The sequence below is a fragment of the Eubalaena glacialis genome, chromosome 3 (genome assembly GCF_028564815.1).
Source record: "Eubalaena glacialis isolate mEubGla1 chromosome 3, mEubGla1.1.hap2.+ XY, whole genome shotgun sequence".
Taxonomy (NCBI): domain Eukaryota; kingdom Metazoa; phylum Chordata; class Mammalia; order Artiodactyla; family Balaenidae; genus Eubalaena; species Eubalaena glacialis.
In genome coordinates this window covers 19,645,544-19,665,658 of record NC_083718.1, presented here as the reverse complement: position 1 = coordinate 19,665,658, position 20,115 = coordinate 19,645,544, and the positions used below count along the sequence as shown (strand labels likewise).

Sequence of the window (20,115 nt, the reverse complement as noted above, 5' to 3'; positions counted from 1 at the left end):
AGAGATGCTAACCATGGCTACAATGGCAATCATATTCCAATATATAAATGTAACACATCAACATGTTGTACACCATAAATTTACACAGTGTTATATATCAAATATATTTCAATTAAAAATATTTTTTGAATAAATAAATGAACATAAATGAAGAGACTCCTTGGATGATTTAACAAAAGTGCGTATTTGCCTTCCCGGTCTTCACTGTTTATAACACCTAGCCAGTAGGTCCCCTGCATGTTTACGATGAGGGGGGCGGAGACCCCTGCCTGCCACCCCTCCTGAGCATTCGCGTGCTTTCCCACCGACGCTCAGGCTGCCTGTTTGTCCTCTGAACACTCTGTGCCCCGGGGACTGAAAGGACTTCTGCATCTCCATGTTACAGATGAGGCCAGTCTGGGTATCCGGAAACAAGGCCACTGGCAAACCAGACCAAGTTCAGGGTGAAAGTTCAGAGTCCTTCCAGTGGCTGGCAGAGACTAGAAGCTATAAACAAACCCTTTCCTGCTCTCGTCTGTCCTCTGCAGCCCTCGATCCTGTCCCTCCCCAGCCCAGCTCCCCTGCAGCGCCAACTGGGTTTGTTTTCCAGCAAAGGGAAAGGTGGGGCTCTTATGTGATCAGGAGGACCCTGGAAGCCACTCACAGCAGATAAAGGATATGTTTAGGGGCAAGAGAGAAAAACACTAAGAGTGGATGGGGCAGCAGGCTGTCTCCCTGCCCCCAACCTCAGTTCTGCCGGGTTCCCTCCCTCACACTCTCCCCCCATCTCTCAGGCCTTCTTTTCCTTCCCTCCCACAGGTCAGGGCACATGGAGAGCTGAGCTGGGGCCACGGCAGAAGGCGAATATTTAATATCCTGCACGCTCGGTTCTGAATACACCCCATATGTCATCTTCCAAAGAAGCCTCTGAAGTAGATACTACTTACTCTACTTTTCAAAGGAAACTAAACCAAATCCTGAAATTCAAAGGAGTTGGGGACCTTGCCCGGGGTCACAGGGCTGGAGGATTTGAAGCCAGGTTGTGGGTGCCAGTGCTGTTCCTATCCTGCAGGGTGGCTTCCTGCTAGCCTTGGGGCTTTGGCACGTGGGCCCGGGACCCTGGGATGAACAAGAGAGTGCCGGCTGCATGGAAGCACAGTTACCAGTCAATGGGAATAGTAGCTGAGGCTGCAGAAATCACGCTAAGCAAGTTTGGCAAAATAAAGTAAATGCAACCAAACTGACTTGGGGTCACAGATCGCTTCCCCAGCCCAGCCCCACGTCCCCTTGCTCTGCGCCTTGACCATGGCAAAGCAGCAGCTAAGCAATCTCAGCATCTCAAAAATCCAGAGTATGATGGGCAGGTAAGCACCTCGAGTCTTTTTTTGGGAGGGTTTCTAACTACTTGGATGATAATATTGGAACCAGGAACGCTCATTGGATGTAATTCCATTTAAAGCGTCGCTCTTCCTCATGGTCGCTGGTGGTAACAGGAGCCTGAGAGGAAAGGGAATGAGAGCTGAAAAGAGCAGAACAAGTGAAGCTGTGGGCCCTGGTTTCAGGCCTCCTGGCCATCGCATTGGAGCGGAATTCCCTACCTTCCCTCAGCTTCCATTTCCTCATCTATAAAACCCAGATAATAATATCTATCTTGTTGACTTTGTTAATGAGAAGTAGATGAAATTGAGAATTAAACTGATGTCATCAAGCCACCCAGCACAATGCCTTACTGACTGAAAGAAAAACACAAAAAGCTAAAGTTGTGAGTTATGATTTATTCAGGGATCTTACTGAGGACTATAGCCTGGGAAACAGCCTCTCAGCTAGCTCTGAGGAACTGCTCTGAAGAGGTGTATGGTCAGGCCACTCAAGATGGCTGTTCTCTTGCTCTCTGTACATCCCCCCAACCTCCCGCTGGACCAGTGCCTGCTTCACCTACAGCCTACTCACAGGACTGACCTTCCTACATACTTGCCCCAGGTCCCAGCTAATGATTGTTGCTAACAGCTTATCAAAGGGGAAGTAAAGGGCATGCCGCTCTGCTGGTTTCCCTGGTAACCACGGGGCCAACCTGACATAATTCCTCCTATAACTGGTAAACTCCCCCTGCCCCTGGGAGTGAAGGCTGCCGCCTTGTCCTGCCCACTCTCTGCTGCACGCAGTAGGGTGTCACCCCAGGACCTTGCTTCAGACATTCCCCCAGCCATTAAACCACTGATGTCTCTGTCACTGACTTCAGGCTCTGTCTTCGGTCTCAAGGCTGGGCAAGTACAAGGCTTGTCGGCCTGCAGCCGAACAAGAGGTAAGACAGGAGCCAGAAAAAACTATGCTAGGCCTCTGTTATCGTGAGTGACGCTACAAGCATCACTACTACAAGTGGACTCATCTGAAATTCTTTCATCTAGAGATAACGAATAAGCCTTAGAACTCCTCATTCTCATGTTGCTATTTATGTACATACTTAAAATTCCAAGTTAAAGAACAAACAAAAAATATACGCACTTTTTTTTTGGCTGGGGAAAACATGCAGTCAAGCATAAAAGGATGACTGCTAATCACAAAGAATAGACATCTCAAGTTAATGATTTTAGTGTTTTTCTATCTCTGAGAAGATGCAAGAATCTTGGGTCGCTGAAATTTTTCCTTAGGTATGCATCTGAACTAGTCGAGGGCCAGTATATCCAACCCGCAGAATGCTTCTTGTCTCTCTGCATCCTGAATTCCCCTCAGGGGCACTGTGGTTGGGTGACTGCAGTGGTTAATGGCTTGATCCTTGTAGAACTGGAAGGACAGGCAACATTTTTTTCTTGACAGCCTTGAATCTAGTAGACGTTTGCTGCATCTTGGCTTCCCTCTCTGATCTTACGTGCAGCAGAGCCATGACCGGGGGAGCAGGTAGAATGGGGGCCGATCACAGGAGTGGCTCACTGATTTATTGAAGTGAAAACACTGAAAGACAAATTCAAGTCTGATTTTGTACAGAAAAATGAGGTGATGAAGAAAAGTGCATAAATCACTTAGATGCCATTTTCTCCTCAGCTCCAAAGATCTCCAAATACACGAATCATCGTCTACAACATAAAGTGTCTCTGCTTCCTAGCTCCGTGCCTGCAGGCATTATAATACCTAACTCAGGATTCTTTCAATGATTAAAGAAGATAAACAAGTAAAGGGTTTTTCCAATGGGTAAGTCTCCCCGCAAAAAAAAAAAAAAAAAAAAAGGAAAAGAAAGGTTATATCACCACTTTCTACTTCTGCAGCAATTATAAACATCTTCCATAGGAAGCAAAACAAAAACAAGTAATCTCCCTTCATTTTCAATGAAGAAAGCTAGTCTGTGTGGAAGTGGTTTACTCTGGAATTACAGGGCAAGCAAAGGGAAGTGTGACCTCTCATCTCTGTGTCTGTCATTACTTTTGCTCTGATTCTTTTGTCTGCTTTGAACCAGATACATTTGTTTAGAGCCTTGTCAACAGATTGTGCAAGAGGAATCACCTGAGAAACACCTTTAAAAAAAGCAAAGCCAGTGCTTGAAGGTGCTGAGTTCTGATCCTAATTTCTGTCTCTAGATGGAGTTGCAGGGTGCAAGGCACCAGGCACCCCTGGGGCGTGAGGCAAGCAAGCCTCTGTTTTTCTCCTCCGTTCCTCTCCCCTCTCTGCCTCCGCTCCTGTGTGGTTTGTGTACCCACCAGGATCTAGCAGTGAGCCTTCTAAAACACCTGAAGAGACCTTCTTTCCCTTTGGCTACGATAGTGGTTTGGCTCAAAAACAACTTTGCCTCTAAAAAAACCACGATCCCATGTATTATTAATTTTTCCCCATTTCTCCATGAATGGTCAAGGGAATTTGAGATTTTTTTTACTCAGGAACCATCTGGGCATTTGGCAAAATCACGGAACTTCTCAAATGCAGCCTGTACAAGGATGCTGAGGGCATTTGCTTTTTTTGTTTTGTTTTGTTTTGTTTTTTGTTTTTCTTTAACTTTGGGTATAGTTTGTATTATAAAATAAGTTTACAGGAAAATCTATAAAGTTTTCACAACATTTTGGGGATGATGGCATCACAAAGTTAAATTCAGTTCGTCTCTGCTCCTGCAGAGGGGCGGGGGGACATCACAGGTGCAAAACCTGTCACAGCAACCGTCGGAATCTAAAATTGCATTGATGGCTTCCCAGCCCCACAAGCACTTTCTGCTGAGGGCGCTGCCATGCCCAGGAGGACTATTGGTGGATGCGAGGGGGAGGTCTGAGTTCAAGTCCTGCTTCGGGGTACTGCTTGGTGACGGACACCAGTTGGAGCTTCTCTGACAAAGCACAGGTGCTGAGCCGGGGGACAACAGGGGTGATTCCAGGGCAGCTGAAGACATCAGGGACATAGCTTCTGCTTTGGCCTAAGCCTAAAGGTTGGTTGACACACGTGGCCCCAACCCTGCCTGGGTGGATAATCTGACAGCAATTCCAGAAGCTTCTGTAAGGCTCAGTGAGCGGGCATCCTATGCGTGCCCAGCTGGGGCTGGCACCTGGCTGACCTGAGGTCCCACCTTGGAGCCCACTGGCCAGTGCAACCTGCAGCAGCCCCTGGGTCCAGCATGTCCCAGCTCAGGCAGAGCAACAGCTGCTTCAGAATCTTCTAGGCTGCTTGTGGAAAATGCAGCTTCCTGGCCACACACTAGACTCTCTAGATCCAAATCAGAGGTTCTGGAAACCTTCGTTATTAACAAATGCATGAGCTGAGGCTCCTGCACACTGACACCCGTTCTCCGGAGGACAGTCCCCCTTTAACACCCAAGCAGAGTCCCCAGTGAGTCAGGGCCCCTGTCCCTCCCCTTGGTCTTGGGGAGCAGCATTGGGCTCCTGCTGGGGGCCCCAGGGAGGTGTCCCCCACTGCATGAAGGGGTGAAAAACTCTTCACGCACAGAAACATTAGACAAATTGGGGCTTTTATTTACAGAATACGGAAGAAAAGCATACAAAAGAAGCCTCTCGGTCAATCGTGTCAAGGGAAAGTTCTAACTCAATTTTTAGTAGGGTGTGGATGCTGATATATTTTTTTAAAAACTAAAGAGAAAGAAAAGGCACAAAGGTAATCTGCAGCATGGGCGCCTTGTCTCGGGGGAAATGACAACTCAGCTGAGCGACAGTTTAGAGCAGTTCATCTTCTGTGCACACGGATCTGGCTCCCAGGACCATCCCTGCGAGGTTTTTGACTTTTGAAATTTCTGGATTAATTCTTAACCAGAATTCCAAAATGTGAGGGCCAAATGTGCTTGACCTCATAATGCCTCTACTTTGGGGGTGGGGGGGGCGATTCTCCCTTGGACAGGCTTCAGCCGCTCTCGTCCTTCCCAGGTCACACTTCTACGTCCCCTCGGAGACTCAACGGGCTTCTCTGGGGGCAGGCCAGCAGCACTGGGCCAGCGGGAAGGTGTCGTCCAAACCCACACAGGCTCCTTCCTCCCGTCTGCCTTTCCTGTGACCAGCAGGTCGCACAGGCCTGACTCTCTTTCCCACCAGACGATGCTTTGCTTTTTCTTCCACGGACATCGCCTCTTTTCCCTGACTCCCAGCGTGGCCAGGCAAGCTATAGTTATCGTACATGTGTGAAAATGTGCCATCATCAACTCTCATCATTTGAGCTAAAACAAGACCATTTGTTTTCTCTTTTCCTCACCGATATTAATGATGCAGGAATTGGGTCCAAGTTCATCTTCAACATGAGCCTCCAGAACGTGAAGCACAATCTAGCTTCACGGCTACAACGCTCCCCTCCACTCGTTCCTCTTTCTGTCCATCTGTCTGTCTTCCAACCTTCTCCACTTCCCGGTGCCACCTGGTGGGGTTTGATGGGTGAAGCATGAGCACTGAGCCCTCATTTCCCTGCCCTGGGAAACTTCACAGGGCCACAAGCAGGTGTTGCCTCCAATCCTGCAGACTGGTCCGTAATAACTATTTTGGACTTCAGGACATTCTGGAAACCAGTCAGAACAGGGGCCTCTCGTGGAGGTTGGCAGCGGGCACCCCCCCGTCCGATGATCCAGTGGCAGTTCAGGGGTCACCCTCCAGGCCCAGGACCCTCGCCCCCCCTAACTTTGAATCCAGCTGAGATGACGTCAAACTGGGCAGCACAGAAGAGGAAAGGCTGCTCCAAAGGCAGCCAGTGTGAGCTCACAGGCCTCAGAGGGTCTGGAAGCACCAGCACGGCGTCTCTGGCCACCCAGCCTCCCCTGGACCCCGCCCAGAGCCTAAGATTTTCCAACGCTGATAATGCAGACCTGACACCTGTGCTTCCGCTTCTCTCGTCCAGCATCCTTCTTCTGCTTCCTTCGTACCTGTCTCCTACTTTCTGGTTCCTTCTCTAAATCATACACTTTCATTTCCAGGTATAGCACCTCCCTCTCTCCCCAGAGAGAGCATCCTTCGTCGGCTTGATGTCGAGGACGAGGGGACTGATGGTACCCCAGGCAGCTGAGTCAGGAGGCCCACGACCTCAGCCAGCCATCTGCCTGCAGGGGAGCCTGGCCAGCTCCATGTGGCTGGGCTGGACTGGGCTGGACTGGGCTGGACTGGGCCCAGCAGCCCTCGGGAGCGCTCTCTCCCTCGAACAACCTGCACCTGAACTTGCTGATCTTCCCACCCTCACACCACCTCCACATTCATGTCAGAGAAGGTGAAAGTGACAAGTCTTCATCTACTTGAAACAGTCATGACACATCGTCAACACAGCTTTCAAAGCATCGTAGCCTTCAAAGAGGTTTTTCTTCCTTCCTTCTTCTCAAGCCTGTAATTAAAACTCCTGGTGGCCAAGGGGTACAGGAAGGAGATGGGGGGATGACTTCAGGAACAAACAGCTCCTTGGGTGTGCTCAGAACCGAAGCAGCTAAGGGCTGGGAGTCCTGTCAGCCTGTGAGCTTTCCAGAATCGAGCAAATCGGCTCACTCCAGATCCAAATCCCCCATCCCTGTCCCTAATCACCACTCTGCTACCCACCCAGAGCGCGGACTTCAGTCAAGTGTTCGTCTCCACACCAGTCCCCGCCCCCTTCACGGGCAGCCCCGGTTTTAGCGAACTAATCCTAATCCCAAACCTGACCTCAGCCTAATTCTCTGCGGGATTGTCCACCAGGGCCACCTGTGTCCCAGACACGTGGAAAGCTCAGCAGACGGATGGGGATGACTCGTGCGAAACACTCATCCAATTCAACCAAGACGTTTTCTTTCTTCCGAGGATTTTGTGAGTTCAAGTCTGAAATGCTCCTGGATGCGCGCTGTTCCCGGAACAGAGGCTTCCGGGCCCTCCCGTGGCATCTGCCCAGGCGGCTCCCGAACTAGCGGACAAACGACACCACGCTGGTGGCCACACCAAACGGGGCGGAGTAGGCAGCGGCGAATCCCTGCAGGCCGACCACGATGTAGCGGCATCCTTTGGTGATAACCTTCCCAACGTTCTATTTTTAAGAACAGAAGAGAAAAGCAAAGCGTTAGGCGAGGCAACTTTGTAATCTTCCATGCACAATGGTGCCATACATAAAGAATCATTTCGCCTCATCTTCCCAGGGCAAATGAGCCAGCTAGCCTTTTCTCAGCTCTCTGGCGTCCCACACCCAACCCCATCATACGAACGCTGGGGGGCTCAGAACAGACACCGGCACCTTGAAAAGGGCTTTCCAGCCCCGCGTGTTTCCAGATCCTTCAGAGATCTTCTTGGAAACGGCAGTGAAGCTGCTACTTTTAAAACCAAACCAGTTTTGTTGTATTTTTTAAACCAAAGCCCATTCTCTTCTGTTCCAGCTAAGTTACTGGGTCTGCTGAAGGCTGGGTCGAGAGTTTTCCGTCATTCTCCCGATCTGAAAGTCCACGCAGTCCTCCCTCTGCCTCCAGGGCACACCCCTTTCTGACCCACATCTGTGTCTTTAAAATCTCTTACTGCTCTGTCCTTGCTGCATCCACGGAAGTCTTGCGTTCCCGATACAATTCTACACTCCTTGAGGGTAACGACTGGGCCTTTCTTTCTCTGTATCCACTCTTCCTCCTCCTTCTCTTCAAGGCCTGGTGCTAGACTGAGGGTATCCAAGGGATTCAAGTGGAATCGCAACGGAAAAATGAAGACCACGACCACCGACTAACACAGACTGTGCTGCTGCCCCTCCCCCTTTCTCTCTCCACCCCCAACTTCTGTCATCCTTCTCCGTGACCACAACATCCATGTAGGTGACCTGGACATCATCACACATCTTGTCTCTACACCCTCGATTTTTCCAACTCCAATAACCACTTAAAATCCCTGATCACAATCACAAACCTGCCTTTGACTTCCAAAACTGCCTGGCCAGCCTAGTCTGTCAGTCCGGTAGGCTGACTGTCCCTCTCTCCCAGATATTATTTCTTACCTTTTCCTTTCTCCACAAGCCTCTCTGCCCCCAATGCACACAGAGAAACACACACAGTGTCCATACCCTCATTAGATGATCCCACTTCATCTCTCACTGACTCAGAAGTCATTAGGGAACCCGTTCATCCTCTACCACTGTCTACACCTGCCTAAGCTTCTCCTCCCACCTTGCCGGTGTCCCAGTAGAGAAAATGGCCTTCTTCCCTCAAGGCCATTCCCTTGACACTTGCTGTTGGTACCCTCTCTCACCTTGCCCTCAGCTTTCCCTTCTCCTATCATCATCCTCTTCCTCCCCATTGGATCATTCCTGTCAGCTTACAAATATGCTCAGCTGTCCCCTTGACTCCATACCCTTCTCTAGGTCCTGCCTGGGTCTCTGCTCTCCTTCACGGCAAACAATTGGAAAGCGCCATCTGCACATACAGCTTCCACTTCCTCCCTTCTTATCCCCTCTTCCTCTACCCTGACCCATCCAGGACTGCTTGGTCATGGCCATCTGCCACCGCCATGCTGCCTGAGCCAATGAGCATTTTTCTGTCTTCCCCCTGACTCTCAACAGCTTTGGACAAACTTCATGAAACACTCATTTGGCCCCTTTGACTCCATATTCTCTTGGTTTTCCCTTACCTCACATGAAGCCCCTCCTCAGCTTTCTTTTTTTAAAATAATTTTTAATTGAAATATAAATTGATTTACAAAGGTTCAGGTGTACAGCAAAACGATTCAGTTATTCATATACATATATATATACATACATGTATATATTCTTTTTCAGATTCTTTTCCATTATAGGTTATTACAAGATATTGAATATAGTTCCCTGTGCTATACGGTAGGTCCTTGTTGTTTATTTTATAAACAGTGGTGTATATCTGTTAATCCCAAATTCCTAAGTTACCCCTCCCCCCCCTTCCCCTTTGGTAAGTTTGTTTTCTATGCCTGTGAGTTTATTTCTGTTTTGTAAGTAAGTTCATTTGTATCTTTTTTTAGATTCCACATTTAAGTGGCATTATGTGATATTTGTCTTTGTCTGACTTACTTCACTTAGTATGATAATCTCTAGGTCCATTCATGTTGTTGCAAATGGCATTATTTCATTCTTTTTTATGGCCCTCCTCAGCTTTCTTTCCCTTCTACCAAACTTTAAAATGTTGGAGTTGTTCAGTACTGTTCTTTATTTTTTATTAAAAAAAATATTTTGGGCTATAATCTCTCCACAGGTGGTCTCACCCATTTCCAATGACTTTAAGTATTTCCTGTATGCTGATAAATCCCATATTTATATCTTCGGCTCAGACTCACATATTCAGTTCTCTACTTGAGGGCTCTACTTTTTGAGGCCTCATGATCCCTCTGGCATACACTCTTCCTTGCTGCAACAAACAGACAGATCTAACTTGGACTGGCTACTAGTGCATTCCTAGAGGCCTTTGGCTATCAGGCTTCAACAAGAAGGATGCACCAAGGAGTTAAATTTATCCATGATTATACAGCTGGTAAGAGGCAGGGCTGAAGTTCAATCCCAAAGAAATCTAACTTTAGGGCCTGTGTCCTTACTCCCCACATACACTTCCCTTCTTTTTTTTTTTTTTTTTAAATTATTTATTTATTTATTTTTGGCTGTGTTGGGTCTTCATTTCTGTGCAAGGGCTCTCTCTAGTTGCGGCAAGCGGGGGCCACTCTTCATCGCGGTGCGTGGGCCTCTCACTATCGCGGCCTCTCTTGTTGCGGAGCACAGGCTCCAGACGCGCAGGCTCAGTAGTTGTGGCTCACGGGCCCAGCCGCTCCGCGGCATGCGGGATCCTCCCAGACCAGGGCTCGAACCCGTGTCCCCCGCATTGGCAGGCAGACTCTCAACCACTGCGCCACCAGGGAAGCCCCCACTTCCCTTCTTTAAGGAAGGCAGTACGTAACCTTGCAGTTGATTGCTTGCGGCCTGGGCTTAAATTCCAGCCCAATCGCTTATTTAATTTTCATTGGCCTCAGTCTCCTCACCTACAAAATGGGCATATTTAGTAACCACCTCATTGGGTGAAGAGGATTAAAAAGGTTTACGCAAGGAAAGCCCTTAGAACAGTGCCTGGCACCAAATGCAGGCAGTAGGAGTGCCCCCAAAGGTCAGCTATCTTTATTGGAAAATAACCTTTGCCTCTTTTTATTCTACAGTAATTTACGTGTGTGGTGGTAATTTTGAAATCTAAGATATTTTGTTATCTGTTCAGGAAAGTTTCTTAAGACTGTACTTTCCTATGACTTCTGGCTTACGTCAGCTTTCAGAGACCTGAGGATAACAGAAGGAGGTCGTGCTGTATGTCCAGCATCCAGAAAGGGCCCGGGTGTTTCCTTTGGTTGTTCTCAGGCCAAAGGAGGAGTTCTGGGAGAGGAAGGTAACTCTGATGGCCTCTTTAGACACTGATTCCCAGGGCACTGCCTCGTCAACTTCCCAATGGGACATTAGGGTGTGTGTTGGGGGCAGGGAGGCAGTGATGCTGCTAAGAGAAACATCTCTATAAATGTGTAATAAGATTCCGTGGGAGAATTTTACGTACCTGTTAGAAATAACAACAACGACAAAAACTGTCCTCCTGGAGTAAGTATTAACAGTCCAGAGCAACCTTTATAAGCCAAGCCCCTAGAATCATGGACGGCCTGCATTAAACTTGACATTTTGGGTATTTGTACATCCATTTCCCTCAGCCTGCTATTTTAAAAAACTGCTTGTCACTTCATCTTTGCAAATGAGAAAAAAAAGTTACTAAAATAGCTCATTAGCTAGAACACAGTCAAAACACAGATTTGAGAAATGTGATGCAAAGAAATGTAAAATATCATCGACCATTTCAGTGTCACTGGAGGGAGCAAATTTTGAAATCTTTTGATCCGAGTAGAGTTTCAACCCATATAATCTCTCAGAGGGGCGGAGGGGCCTGGGGGATCATGGGACAGTGTGGTAGGTTGAATAATGCCCTCCCCTCATGATGCCCATGTCCTAATCCCCAGAATCTGTGAACATGTTACCTCATATGGCAAAAGGGACTTTGTGGATGTGATCTAATGAAGGATCTTGAATTGGGGAGACTACCATGGATTATCCAGGGGGCCCCAATCATTATAAGGATTCTTATATCTTTATAAAGATCCAAATAAAGACCACCACCCTTACAAAAGGGAGGCAGGAGGAGTCGGAGAGAAGGCAATGCAGTGCCAGAAGCAGAGGGACAGAGAGAAAGAGATTTGCAGATGTTGTGCCACTGGCCCTGAAGATGGAGGAGGGGACCTCTGGAAGCTGAAAAGAGCAAAGAAAGAGTTATCCTCTGGAGCCTCCAGAAGGAACCAGCCTGTTGACTGTAGCTCAGGGAAGATGACTTTTAGCCTCCAGAACTGTAGGAGAATAAATTTGTGTTGCCTTAAATCACTATATTTGTGGTAATCTGTTACAGGCAAAGTAATATAGGGAGTGAGGCTTTTCTGGGGGTTCCCGGGTAACCCCAAAGATGTCAGGGATTCCCTGTCCCCACCCCCAGTTTCCAAAAGGGAACCAGCTCTCAACAAAGATCCCTTTCCCCCAAGTATAAAAATCAAGTCTTCCCTTGTGAAATTTGGTCAGGACCCAGGCACAAAGCTGAGGTGGGCTGTCAGCTACAGAAGCTGATTTTTTTTCTGAGTTAGAGCTCATTAAAAACTTATCAGAGAAGAAACAGTCATATGGGACCTCTCCTCCATCCCCTTAGATAACAGCCAACAACAATTACAGGACCCTCACCATATGCCAGGTGCGTTCCAAGACCTGTACATGGACTAACTCATTTACTCCTTACCACAGCCCTAGTATTAGCCCATGTGACAGATGAGGAAACCGAGGCAGAGAGGAGAGCAGAGCTCAAGGTCACACACACAGTAGGAGGCTGAGCACAGCTGGCGCCTGGCAGTCTGGCTCCAGGGCCCCTGTCCTAACCCCCTACTTAGACGTGGGACATTTTTCTTCCTCTTGAGCTCAAGTTTATTCCACACCTTGTGTTTCCCCTCTCCAACCCCCTCCTAGCTGCCCGAGTAACAAAATTTAATAACTTTCCTTATCTGCACTTCTCCTTGTGGCTCTCAGAGGTGCCTGGGAAAGGCGACCTCCTATTTGAAGCTAAGTTTGGGGTTTGGTTCCCTCACTCCCCTCCTCCCTCCACCCTAACTGCTTTTGAACAGGCAGGGGCCAGGGGAGACTGCTGACTTCCCGCTCTGCTGCTCTAGCTGTGTGGCCTTCAACAAAGAGCTAAACTTCCTGAAACTCCAGTTGCCTTCACTGCACAATGGGAGTCCATGGCTTTCTAAGGTCGTTGAGAAGATTCAGGGTTATCGTGCATCGTATGTGCAACAGAGCACCCGGCAGCCTGTAAGAGCACAGCAAACCCACACCCTTTCCCCTTGCCTGCACCCAGCAAACAGCACTCTCCCAGCAACTCCTGCCCATCTGAACACTCACATCATTACTTAAAAATCAACTGGGGCCACTGAATGCCAAGAGTCCCAGGCACCCAGCCTTTCGAGCCCAGAGGTTCCCGCCAGAGACTGGACCCAGCACAGCATTGGGTCGACCCTGCTTGGGGCCAAGGGGCAGCAGGGGAAGGGGAGCCTATCCTAGGACAGTTCACAAAAGCCGAACACCTTTCTTTAAATAGAAGCAGGAAGGGTGAAGGATTTGAGCGGTTAACAGATAAAAAGGAACTTTATTCACCCTTCCTTGAAGAAAAAGCCATTCCTTAACCAGGTTGAGCTATTTGCAGGTCATTCCTTATTCCAATGGCCCAAGTGCAATAAAATTTCACCTGGTGACCAAAGCAGGGAAAGTCACCTCCCCACATTTATAGCGGAGACTTGGCTATTCTCATGGATTTTCAACAAAGAAGGGTGGACCATCTGCTTCCTCCATGTTGGAACTTAGATGTCGACCTTCTTGGTCGCCATCAAGAAAGTGGAAGTTGAAGGGCAGAAAGGGCACATCCAACTCCAGCATGACAGCGTCCTCGCCTGGCCTCCTGGTCTATTGAACTAGCATGTAACACTCACTCCAGAGCTCTCACCTGCCTCATCTCTGCTAGCACTCTGCCCTCCGCCTTGGATGCCACCCCTTCTTTATCTGGTGAAATTCTTTTTTTTTTTTTTTAGGTGAGGTGAAATTCACATAACTTAAAAATTAACCATTGTCAAGTGAACAACTCAATGGCACTGAGTACATTCACAGTGTTATGCAAGCACCACTTCTGTCTACTTCCAAAATATTCTCATCATCCCCAAAGGCAAGCCCACGTGCATTAAGCAGTCGCTCTGCATTTCTCCTTGCCTTCAGTCTCTGGCAACCACCCATCTGCCTTCTGCCTCTCTGGATTTACCTATTCTGGATATTTTACATAAATGGAATCATACATACGATATGTGACCTTGTGTGTCTGCCGTGTACTTCCTTCCTTTTTACGGCTGAAGAGCATTCCATTGTGTGTATGAACCACATGTTGTTTATCCATTCATCAATTGATGGACATTTGGGTTGTTGCCACTCTTTGGCTATTGTGAATAATGCTGCTGTGAACATGTACATATATATTTGTTTGCGTATCTATTTTCAGTTCTTTTGGGTATGTACCTAGGAGTGGAATTGCTGGATCATATGGTAGTTCTGTGTTTAATTTTTTGAGGAACTGCCAAATTGTTTTCCACGGCAGCTACCCCATTTTACACTTCCACCAGCAATGCACAAGAATTCCGATTTTCCACATCCTCACCAACACTTGCTACTTTCTGTTTTCTTTTTCCCTAATAATAGCTATGCTAGTGGGTGTGAACTAGCACCTCATCATTAACCTGTGAAACCGTGACTCATCCTTCTGTGCCCAGTTTCCATGTCACCATTGATTTGAAAACTTCCCTGACTTTACAACCACATCCCTGAAGATTAACTGCCCAGGCTCTCCCCATGCAGCTCCGTGGTGGTGCCCCATATGACAGCATCTCCCTGGGAGGCTGTGGCCTCCTCTAGGGCAGGACTGCATCCTATCCATTTTTGTATCTCTAGTGCTCAGCACAACGCCTGGCACATAGTGAGAACCCTCAAAGCATCTTCAGCTCAGCCAGCCTCTGAGCTGAGATTTCCACATTATCAGTTCACCAACTGAGAGGCAAATGATGGCTTTTTTTGTGTGTGATCAGCTGGGACCAGGAAGAAGGATGATTCGCCCTAGCATGACTCTAAGCCTGAAAGTCCCAACTTTATAGTTTTTATTAATATACTGTACCACTGCCTGCTTGTTTACTGTTCCCAAAGCTGCTGACATACCTTTAAAGAAGATGATAAAGCTAAGTTTCTAGGTGTGGTGACGTCGGTTTCAGGTATGATAAGAGGTCACCGGAGGACTGGATGATATATCAGATGGGGCCCCTGCCCTTTGGCCAGGATAGAATGAGTTTTGTGATTATCTTCTGGGCGGCCTTGTCCAGTCCCAGGGACCAGAGCAGTAGTAGCTTCAAGTGTTTCCAGGCCAAAGCACCTGGGAACTGCTTTGGGGCTTTGATCTCTGTGGAGGAAACTGCCGTCTTGTCCCATGTTCATATTCTCTCTCTTTCTCCCTCTGTCTCTCTCTCTCTCCCACCCACCCCCATGCAAATGACAGTAGGTTTGCAGAGTACACAGATAGCTGTCTGGGAGAAAAGCAGATTCAACAAGTGAATACTTACGGATTGTTGAGCTCCCAGGCCCTGGAAATCACCTTGAGAATATTGGGAGAAATAACCCAAACAATCCTCAGCTAGTAGGATATCCTCGAGAAGACGTTGCGGGAAGACAGACAAATTGGGCTGTACCTCCCTACTTTCCAACTGGGTCACCTTCTACAAGTCACCTAACCACACTAATCCCTCAGTATTCCCACTCGTAACATAGGGACACTGATTCCCGTCCTACCAACTACACAAGGGAGTGGGAAGACACACCTAGGACAAGAACCACCTGGGTAAGCGACCCCTTGGGAAAGTTACCCACCCGCCAGCATCGGGATAGCCGTGGAGCGGTGCGCAGGGAAACCTCTGGTTTAATTTCTATCACTCCCCGCAGCTCCCTTTCCCCTTACTGCCCAGTTCACAGAGTGAGCGGTCTCGGGGCTCCAGGAGTGAATGCCGGGAAGGGGGTGCGCGTGGGAGGCCGAGGGGGTGCAGGGCAGCGCAGAGAGGCCGAGACCGTCAGACTGTGGGGAGCCGACTCCAGCTCTCGGGCAGGCGCCCCGCGCTCCCCGACCTCCAAGGGACAGTGGGGGCGGTGGGATGCCTACCTTGCCGTACTTCTTCAGCTTCTGCCGGTACCTCTTCTTGGGCTTCTCGCACGACGCCGGTTCCTCCAGCGGCTCGTAGCGCTCGGGGAGGACCGCGAGGTGCACCCTCCGCGCGCCCCGGCTCCCCGGGCGCTGCGCGCTCGCCCCGCTCTCCGCCGCCTCGGCCCCGCTCTCCAGATGCTCCAGGATAGCAGCCGCCTCCTCGTCCCCCTCCGTCCGCCCTCGCCCCCGCGCGAGGGGCCTGCAGCGCGGGAGACTGCTCGCCGCCTTGCTTCGGAGCCTGGCTCCCACCGTCATGGTGCCGCGGGCCCTCCGGCTGAGGTCGGTGCACGAAGACACCAACCTTTGCGCCCAGCCTGCGCCTCTACCCCCGCCGCCCGCCCTTGCCCAGCCCGGCCCAGCCCGGACGGGGCGGGGGGCGGTGGTGGTGGTGGGGGAGGTGGATGGGAAACTTGGGATCGCAGCGCCCCCTGGCTCTAGGGCCCGGGATGGCGGCGGCTCCACCCAGGCCTGGCTTTCTGGTGGTCGGGCCCAGCCGCCAGCATCCCATCCTCCGGCCAAAGGGGTGAGGGATGTTCCAAAGCTCAATGCACAATGAACACGCAAAGCACGTTCAACCACACTTGCAACGAAATAAGTGAACCCCAAATAGTGAGACTTCCTTTGCACACGTGCAAGCTGGCAGAGATGATGAGAGATGATGATGATGGTGATGATGGTGATGAAAAAGATGACAGTAATAAAGATTATACTCAGACTTCCCTGGTGGCGCAGTGGTTAAGAATCTGCCTGCCAGTGCATGGGACACGGGTTTGAGCCCTGGTCCAGGAAGATCCCACATGCTGCAGAGCAACTAAGTCCCTGTGCCACAACTACTGAGCCTGCGCTCTAGAGCCCGCGAGCCACGACTACTGAAGCCCGCGCGCCTAGAGCCTGTGCTCCACAACAAGAGAAGCCACTGCAATGAGAAGCCAGCGCACCGCAAGAAAGAGCGGCCCCGATTCCTCGCAACTAGAGAAAGCCCTCGCCCAGCAACAAAGACCCAACGCAGCCAAAAATAAATAAATAAACTAATTTTTTTAAAAAAGATTATACTCAATGCTGGTGAGGGTATGGTGAGAGGATGGTTATCATACAATATTCATGGGTCGCAAACTGGAGACAGGCTTTTGGAAAGGCAATCAGCAAATATTTATCAAGAGTTCTGAAAAACGGCCATACCTTTCTAGGTGCCTGTGTTAAGGAAACATTCAGAAACACAGAGCAGTGTGTCCACGGTGCTAATCACAGTCTGACTTCAGCGAAGAGGTGAAGGAAACCAACGGGGATGGGCAAGTGAAATTCTGGTGCAAGCATATGATATCATATGAAATAATCATTAAAATCACGATTTTCAAGAATATCACTCTGGGGGGAAAAAAGAGAATATCACTCTGGTAGATATGCATTCTCAGGTCACTGTGAATCGCAATCTGTTTGGGATGCCTTACTTTCTTATGTGGGTAAGTATCTTTTAATTCTTGGAAACTTAGAGTTAAGTATAAAATAATGTGTTATTATTTCATTGATATTTTAATACTATTAAAATGTGTAATATGTTTAAGAATGATTTGGTTATACTGCTCTAAGTACATAAAATAGTCATAATTTAACATATTAGAATATCAAAAATTACTGGTGATTTCAACGTAAAATGTAAAATCAGGTAGTTTATTTAGACTTATAAGTTTAACTTGAAAGGAATACAAAAATAAGTTAATTTACTGTATTTATAAGAATTACATAGTCCTGTACATAGTTGAAGTACTTGAAAAGAAAGTCACATATATTAAGTTTATAAAAGTCACTTAAAATGTTTAAGCTAATTAAATTAAGTGAATGATAAAACCCCTTACAGTGACTGTTAAATTCTATTAGGTTTGTAAATGAAATAAAACAACACTGAATTTAAAAGGTTATGGGAAGCTTGACCTGTGGATTTGTAGCTTTACTAAAATAACTATTAACTTATAAACAAAAACAGACCCTAACCGTCCTTTTTCTATGTGCAAAACTGACTTCTGAGAACCCCCCAGACTACATAATAAATGGAGACATAGGTGGATTGTCCATGGGATGGAAAGTGTGTTTTGTCCATACAAAATACATTTCAAATATCACAACGACATTTAGCTTGCCTGATAAAAAGCAAAACACTAGAGCAACTGAAAACTGATCCCTAGATTGTCTCTATGATCAGTGAGCAAGCAGGACTCAAGGAGATGTAATCAGAACCCACCTTTACGTTGCTCACTACTGTCTCTTTAGAAGTTATTCAGTGTGAAGAGTGCTTCCCTTGCTCCTGCATGACTACTTAGGCAGTCCTATAATTTTTCTGACCTCACTGTGGTAATCAAAAATCCCAAAGAAGTTGCAAATATGTTCTCAGTTTATATACTTTTAAATCTTACAATGTCCAATTCCATGTAATACTCAGAGACTTGAACTTGATTTTAAGTTAATCCTCTCTCCTCCCTCGGAAAAATCCAGCACCTGCAGGGCTGTGCTTGCTAGCAGAAGGAACAAAAACAGCCGAAGCATGGCTTTCACCCCAGTCTCCTTTTCAAAGCAGGGAGCGCACCTGATTATAAGCAGACTTGTTAAATTCCCTCCAGGACCCAAAGGACTCTGGGGCGTGCTGACCTCCTAGCCTCTGCTCACAGGAAAGAGAATGGAAAGGGCTGAGTGCCAATCCATAGGAATCTTTCCTTCCTGGTAAGAATTAGGAGCCTGACCTTCAAAGGAGCAAAAACATTGGAGGGCTAAGATGCATGAAAATATATCATCAGTTAGTGAGTAAAAAAAAAAATACTTAGACACCTCAGAGTCTTAAAAATAATTGCTTATTTGGAATAACTTGCATAAGACAGTTACAGATACTTAATTGAAAACAAAGTTTCCATCTGTAGACATATAAAGGTTTTATGTTTTAATATTTTGTTTTGGAATAAATGTGTGAATTTGGAAAGAAAGAGAAAAAAGGAAAGGGAGGGATCTTTATGGACCTGAAGTTTTATGAATTAAAGTTGTTTAAAGCTATTAGTTTATTTGTGTAGGCTTAGACTCCAGAAGAAACATATCTCTGGAGCTGAAAAGAGCTGGTTATAAACAATGGAACAGATATAACAGGTTTACTTTTCCAAAGACTGCAACGTAAAGTGAGAGGGGGAGCAGTTTTGAATCCTAGCTAAGTCTCAGTCTTGGGGCAGCCCCCAAAAGGGAGGATGGTCTACCCCTGCCTTTTCTCATGTTAAAAAAAATTTTTTTTAAAGATTATTTTAAATTTGGAGCCTTCTACATTAACTATCATTTAGTTCAAAAGGTGGTAAAAACAGATAGCATAATAGGAAGAGGAAATTTAACATTTGCATTTAAGTTTTTAAGTATTTTCTTTCTTTTTTTTTTTTTGTGGCTGCGTTGGGTCTTCGTTGCTGCTCGCGGGCTTTCTCTAGTCGCGGCGAGCAGGGGCTACTCTTCTTTGCGGTGCACAGGCTTCTCGTTGTGGTGGCTTCTCTTGTGGAACACGGGCTCTAGGAGCGCGGGCTTCAGTAGTTGTGGCGCATGGGCTCAGTAGTAGCGGCGCACGGGCTTACTTGCTCCATGGCATGTGGGATCTTCCTGGACCAGGGATCGAACCCATGTCCCCTGCATTGGCAGGTGGATTCTTAACCACTGCGCCACCAGGGAAATCCAGTATTTTCTTAAAAAATATATCTGTGGTTGATCTGTGGTAATCCCATTCATGCAGATCCCAGTGAATGCAAAGTTGGGAATGTCAGGCATAGCACATTTTTATTTCACTTAAGGGGTTGGATTTCTGCACCAAAGATAAAGATCAGAGATTTGAGGTAAATACAATGTAAGCCTGGGACTGCAGTTAAAGGATGTTACAACTAAAATTTACTACAATTGTAAAAACTAGGGTCTTCCATAAATTGCTTCTCTTTGAAATCTGAAGAATTTTGTTTTCTTTTTCCCAGAGAGAGCAAGCTTTTTCCTGTCTTGTGATTACTGTGAGGGGCTGACCATTTGGAGCTCATCCAGAGTCATCTGAGCCCAGGCTGGGCTGGCCACAGCTCAAATTAGACCCAGCTCACCTCTGATAAACCCAAGCCTCAAGCTTCTGGGCCACCACGGTCAAGAGGCCAAAGTGGTTGATCTTATCAGCACTGGGGCTGGAAGGGGATTGGAGCATAGTGTCAGCATTTGTTCACCCTGGCTTCAACTCCAGCAGGGCCCTGGCATCAACCACGGTGGGAAAGTTCGAGAAAGCCCACGTGCTTCCCAGAGCTGCCCCTCTGCGGCTTTCTCAGCACAATTCCAGGGATAAGAGGGCCATCGGTGACCAAGTGATTTGTTTACTTTTTATCTGGGGCTCGTCCAGATTCCAGTCTAGCTTG

General features: G+C 47.7%; 1 protein-coding gene across 1 annotated transcript; it reads right to left on the bottom strand.

The window, feature by feature from the left end:
- Positions 1 to 4,918: 4,918 nt before the first annotated feature.
- C3H1orf115 (chromosome 3 C1orf115 homolog) lies at positions 4,919 to 16,221 on the bottom strand. The gene is given in 4 exon segments (XM_061185326.1): positions 4,919 to 7,422; positions 15,677 to 16,111; positions 16,113 to 16,163; positions 16,165 to 16,221. Coding segments are annotated over 4 exon segments (663 nt in total). The 3' UTR covers positions 4,919 to 7,302.
- Between the last annotated feature and the right edge of the window lie 3,894 nt (positions 16,222 to 20,115).